At 39.1% G+C, this 6,607-nt stretch overlaps 1 protein-coding gene across 6 annotated transcripts in view; it reads left to right on the top strand.

Moving 5' to 3' along the window:
- The window catches only part of sorcs1 (sortilin-related VPS10 domain containing receptor 1), a 180,349-nt gene extending 176,158 nt beyond the window's left edge, over positions 1 to 4,191 (top strand). For 2 of the 6 annotated variants that reach the window (XM_088374788.1, XM_088374789.1), the window contains exons 24-27: positions 463 to 562; positions 1,241 to 1,346; positions 1,864 to 2,021; positions 3,737 to 4,191. In XM_088374788.1, coding sequence (XP_088230914.1) covers positions 463 to 562; positions 1,241 to 1,346; positions 1,864 to 2,021; positions 3,737 to 3,789 — 417 coding nt within the window. In that variant the 3' untranslated portion in view covers positions 3,790 to 4,191. Of the gene's footprint in view, positions 1 to 462; positions 563 to 1,240; positions 1,347 to 1,682; positions 1,747 to 1,863; positions 2,056 to 3,736 lie in introns of those variants that run through there. The other 4 variants (XM_088374787.1, XR_015858240.1, XR_015858241.1 and 1 more) reach the window with 4 other exon arrangements.
- The last annotated feature ends 2,416 nt before the right edge of the window (positions 4,192 to 6,607 follow it).

The following is a 6,607-nucleotide window of genomic DNA, read 5'->3' on the forward strand; positions in this document are numbered from 1 at the left end:
TAACATGGGAAGTGGTCAACTATACTTGTAAGTGATGTCTTAATGATCAAGTAAAAATTTGTGAAAAAAAACATATATAAGTCACTCCTGAGTATAAGTCGCCCCCCCACCCAAACTATGAAAAAAAACGCGACTTATAGTCCGGAAATTACGGTACTTTTATTAACAAATAGAGCACCAAGACATGGAGGGGTCTTGGTTGATGTCTTGGAAGGAAGAGATCACAATTTTCCCCATTGGAAATGAAACTGTTGTTTAAAATCTTTTTAGGAAATAAACCATGTACTTTAGGTAATTCCATCTTTTTGTCAAAGTCACAACGCAGACAGTCCCACATAAAAATTCCATGAACACAAAGATTGTTCTGGTGTGGAAAAAACGTGTGAAAAGAAATTGAATGTATGATACGAAACTGTTATAGGGTTAGGCAATCAAACCACATTTCATTCTTTGTACCAACAGCTCTCCGAGATGATGCTAAGTGCCTTGAATCAAAATCTGGTTCAGTTCACCCTGCGGCCTGGAGTCCAGGTCACAGTCTACGCAGCACACCTATCAGCAGGTAATGAGACAGCCACGAGTGTAAAACTATTTTTCCAATCCTTTCTTCAATTAAGTGTGAATTAAACATTTTAGGTGCCTACTTACAGAAAGCATTTAGGAAGCTGTCTGACCTATTATTTAGTGGATATGGATTGTATAATGTATAAGTACATATATGCCAACCTCATTATTTATTAAAGAAGGCAATCCTAAAATTTTCTTTACAATATGTTGTATGTGCCCTCCCTAGTCACAGCATTTTGATTAATATTGTGTTTGTGTAATATGAGTCAAGCAACAAAATACACGCATTTTTATCCATTTCAGGGGGTGGCCCTTTTGCTACTTGCTGTTGACTAAAAATCACAGTTGCCAGGTCTCAGGTCACAAAGAATCACAGCCCAGCTTCAGAAAACTGGTGAGTCGTGATTGGTTGTGACCTGAGACCTGTGACAGGTTGTGTTTATACGGGAAGCAATCATGTGGCGAAATTTAGTATTATTCGAATTTATTGTGACTGTTGTGCCTGATGAAGTTAGTAAGAGTAAATAAACTCCCTACTCGACAAGTTAAAGTATTAAAATCAGTACTATTCCAGAATTGAAATGTCACACGACATTATTTAGTTGCATGAAAATAAAGTTGTTTTTTTTGTGACATTTACAATGGTTACTTCCGTGTTATGTTTCCTCCGCAGCACCGCTAGTGGACAGCAGCGAGAACCACAGTACCCCTGCCATGTTGATGTTGCTATCAGTTGTGGTTGTGGGTTTAGCTGTATTTGTCATCTATAAATTCAAGAGGTAAAATATTCATGAAATGCTGAGTGTAAGGAGTTCACATGGGAAGGAGGTGAAAGGTGTTGTAGCTTGTTGATGTGGAACTTGACAGCTATGTAAACAAAAGCATCTTGTGAGGTTGCATTTTGTGTTGATAACTGCCATCTTAAGCACAATTCGATGGAGATGAATAATCTTCACCGCACACATTTTGAACTTTTGTGGAAGTCTGATTTGGTCTTTCTTTTCAAAATAAATGTCAGTCAGTCGTCATAGTTTATCGATAATAAGCCCTTTAAATGTAGACAGATAACCTTTCTCAAATGTTAAATGTCTTCTCACCGATGTGTTGTTGCACAGTAATAGGGCAGTAGGTATCAAGACAATTCCGACAATCAAAAGGAAAACCTTATCACCTTTACGGGTAATTGCTGACATATTCCCAAAAATACACAGCAAATGTGAGATGTGGCCCCACTTTTATTATTTCAGTTGGGCTCCACCCTTTATCCATTTGCCTCAATGTAAATATTTTTTCAAGGAAGATCCCAGGCCTCAACGTCTATGCGCAGATGCAGAACGAAAAGGAACAAGAAATGATAAATCCAGTTAATCCAACAGAAGCCATGCCAAGCTCCCAGCAGGACGTGATTCATTCTTTGGAGACTTTGGACACAGCGTTTAACTCACGGCTCATCGGTAAACATGGAGTTTCAGTTTTGTTAGGGTTTGTCATACCTCTGTGATTGTGTACAGATTCTCTGATGAAACTCATACTGCACTTTTGTATTTATTTATTTATTAGAACTTAAGTGATCCAGTCTAGCAGTGCATGGAAACTTAAAAGCAAAATGAGTATGATGAGCAATGCATCTGTGAATCCTAAGAGCTTTATATTCGTGTCCAGCACAGGTGTAATTATATGCAGCGCCACCAAGTGTTGGTATTGTCACAACTTAGTGCGTTTGCAAGCAAGAAGTTGGCACCGTCGTGGGGGTGAATATAGCTGACTTGATTTGCAGCCAATTGAAATGTCTCCTCTTATTACCTATAAAATCAGTGCACAAGACACACTATCCTTGACATGGCAGAAAAACTGACTTGCTTGAGTCCTTGCAAAAGGCAGAAGCATGCAAAGTACGTTTGTAAGGAACTGTGAGTAAACCTTGTCGAGCAGGTGATTTAAAGTTGGCTAAGCCAATCATAGATCACTGCTGTGACCATAATAATAATGCTTTCAATGAATTTATTTCTACAATGATTCAGAAATTGTTGTCATATTTAGGAATGAAATCCCATGACATCCACCACACATCCAGTATCCTCTCAGAATCCAACATTTCAGAATCCAAATTTCTATCCATTACCTGCAGCAATATTCAGATCTGGTACCAGCAGGAGTGAAGTTTAGTCTACATTCAGGCTTCAAATTCTCAGTTGCAATGGGGATGTGTCAAATTAAACACCCTCGGTACACCGCAACGCAAAGCATGCCACCCTTCTGCCAGATTCCTAAACACACTAAATGAGGCTTGCACAAAAATCTATATGTGCCAGTTTTTACACTCAAGCGCATCTGTGCTATTTATGAATATAGCGCCTTAGTTCAGATATATCAATTTGGCAAAAACTAAAGTTCTTTCAGCAATGGATTATTTTGCGCTTTATAAATATGATCAGACATTGCATGTATTAACTGTTACCATTGCTATCAACAAAGTTAAGTCAAATTTATTTATATAGCCTTAATAAAAATAAAGAAAAGCACATTCTTTCGCAGTTGACCAATGCATACACTATATTAACCCTTGTCATAGTGTCAGGGTGGGTGTGATAATAAACTTATTTTGGTGTCCAAGTTCATTTACTTTGCCTAAAAAACAACAACAACAACAACTAGCTCTCTGTGAATTAACGAAATACTGTAGAACTTGGCCTTGCTTGGCCTGGCCTCCGTTGCTTCCCTATTACAACAAGCACTCCATTTCTCTTATCTAGAAATTCCCCAAAATGACAATTAATAAAAAAAATATATGAATCAAATGTTGTACTTAGATATGATGTACAATGTACTCATTCGTCTTTTGGGAGATCGTGTTAAACATTTTAAACTAAAGACCTGTGGTTAACCTGAAAGAATGTCTTTTTAATGAAAGGTATTTATTAATCTCACTGCTGCCAAGAACTTAAATTATTGTGTGGTAGCTCTCACCTGATCTGGTCCTAGAGGACCTGTCTTGCATGTTTTAGATGTTTCGCTCCTTCAACAGACTTGATCAGGTTCCTGGAGAGCTTGCTGATGAGCTGATCAATTGAATTTGACACGTGCCCTAAAATATATCACCACAAAATCCTAATCGTGTGTGCAAAGTTTTGCATTTAATAAAATGACATTGTTGCTTTGTTTTCCCTAGGATGTAAGAAACCACATGTTCATGTGAAATTCTCCTCAGAATTACCCTCGTAGGGCATCTAATTTATGGACTGGAACACCACTACTGCTGCATCATACATTTGTTTTCAATAATGTTGGACAATAATGTGTTTTTTAGCTTTTTACCTGTGCATGTTGGACTGTGCTGACACATAGTGTACTCTATTACAAACCAGAGGAAACTTTTCTTTAAACATATATCCAATAAATTTTATTTTTATTACATCGTAATTTATACTAGCCACACCAACATTTCAATGATGGCATGATCAAGAAAGGTGACACATGTCATAAGAAGCAATGTATTAGTTTTGCCTACCTGAGGAAACGTATATGGTATGTGTGGAGCAAATAGCGCCAGTTAATTATTTATTCATATTAATATATATTTGTTCTTGATGTTAATTATTTAATTTGTAAATCCCGAATGTCAAGCTGTTAATAATATACAGTATGTATTTCAATAACAAGTGTTACATAAAATGAAAATGTTCCTTTAAACTAGTAGACTACAGTGCTTTATTAACGCTGCTGCATTGTTTAAAAAAACGTAAAACATATTTTCACTTTATATTTTTTTTACTTTAAGCTCTATAGTTTTAAACCTTGTTGTTATGATCATACTGCTCTAACTGATTGAAACTATATTATGAAATATTTCAAAATGAGGACCCTGTCACGTGTAGAGAAGGATTTAGATCCAGAAGCAGACACTACACAGAAGTTGAAAAACAAAAGTATTTGTATACAAAAATCATAGTAACAACAGAGAGCACGACTGGGTGCAGAAGACATGGAAGAAAAGTAGGGCTTCTGTAAAAGAACCCGGCACCTCTGAACTGTGAGGCGACATGCTAACCAGTGCTCCACTGTGCCACTGTTGTCGGAGAAATGAAGGAACTGAATACGGTGGAGCCTCGGTTTTCGACCACAATGCGTTCCAGAAGGCTGTTCGAGAAGTGAATCGTTCGAATTATGTTTTCCCATTACAAATAATGCAAAAAAAATTAATCCGTTCCAAGTTTTCATTTGCGATTTTTTGTCCGATCTTGCAACTGCAGCGCACCGCCGAACGCCCAACCGTAGCGCGTCGCCGACCGCGCAACTGCACCGCGCTGGTCGCATTATTGTGACAGAGCCGTCGCTGAAATTTAGAAAATATTTTTAAAGTCCTGATGTACTTTCCAAAATTTAAGTGGACCTCAGTGCGCAGGTAGCTTAATTTTGTCTGATCACGCAACTGAAGCGCACCGCCGAACGCACAATCGTAGCGCGCCGCCAACCACGCAACTGCACCACGCTGGTCGCATTATTGTGACAGAGCGGTTGCTAAAATTTAGAAAATATTTTTATAGTCCTAATGGGCTTTCCAAAATTTAAGTGGACCTCAGTGCGCAGGGAGCTTAATTTGGTCCGATTGCGGAACCGCAGCGCGCCGGGCGCTCACTGTCGCGTTGCTTTAGGAGCGTCTTTGTGTTTTAGGATGGCTTTACTGCTTCCACTTGCTTCCTTTGAAGGCATGATCAGAGTTGATGCAATCCTCAGAGTAACGAGAATTTAATAATGAACGGAGTCAGTTTGCATGCGGGTCCTCTCGGCTCATCTCGCGAGGTTCAACAACCGAATTTCGTCCGACAGCCGAAGCAAAAAAAAATCTCGAATTTTTTGTTCGAATACCAATTTGTTCGTGAACCGGGACGTTCAAAAACCGAGGCTCCACTGTTCAAACAAACTGACGAGATAAGTAACATCTGGTCAAGACACAGTTCGAGGGAGTTAGTTGAGTAACAAGGGATCGGGCAACTAAGCACAGGTGGACACAATAACCTAATGAAAAGACACAAACAAATGAACATTAAGCACAATGTGCACCATTTCATCTGAGCCGACGGGCGGTCTCGAGAAATGTGCCCCCGGAGCAGAGTCGGAGGTTGGCCAGAAAGCATGTGTTTCATGAGCATGGTCGCCGCAACAGAGTTGGGTGATAGTTGGCATTCATCTTTGGAGCAGGGTGGGGCATGCGCTGTTGAAGCTGATTCGAAGGGCAGCCACAGCCCGTATGTCATCGGAGCAGGGCCAAAGGGCGGCCCCAGAGTTTTTAAATGACTTACTTTCAAAGTACATTCTATTCCTGTCAGTCACGTAGTCTTTTTCAATGTCCTGGCCTTGTAAATGGATAATGATGGAGGTTTACTCTTCGGCCCTCATAATGAGAATTAGTGTCAAGCACCATCCTCCAGAGTGAAGTAAGAAGCAAACATGAGCCAACAAGTCATTAATCAAGTCATTATTTTAGGTGTTTTAAGTTTTTTATTAGTTCTACAAAATAAAATTCAAAAGGTAGAACACACCTAAGTACCACTTAATATGCACACAACAAACAACTTTGGAACATGGAATAAAGGAAAAAGATTTTATGTTAAACAGTCAAGTATTATTGGAGAAGTCATCTACTCCTAGTCGGCTGGTAGTAGTGTCGTCACTCATGCTCCAAGTCACGTTATTTTTTGTTTTTTATTTTGGGACCAAGTCACGTTTTCAGTATGTTGACGTCTAAGAAGTAGAGACGTTTGCCTTTTCAAGCTGGAAGTGCAGTATAATAGTATTAATGTTGGTTGTACACGCCGCAGAAGAAGTGTTTTCACTGACGTAAGCCACGTAGAAGGGGAAGCGCTGCATCTTCTACTTCCGGGGTTAGCGGAGTTGTTTATAAGTGACACAGAGGATGAATATTTCGTTGGATTGAATGATTTGGAGTGACGCGGATGGTTTGATAAACTTGTTAGCATGTTATTTATGCTACAGTTATTTGAATAACTCTTAATATGTTATGTCAGGCACATTCTCAGTT

This window comes from Syngnathus floridae, chromosome 4 (genome assembly GCF_059516105.1).
Source record: "Syngnathus floridae isolate MCC-2025c chromosome 4, RoL_Sflo_1.0, whole genome shotgun sequence".
Lineage (NCBI taxonomy): Eukaryota > Metazoa > Chordata > Actinopteri > Syngnathiformes > Syngnathidae > Syngnathus > Syngnathus floridae.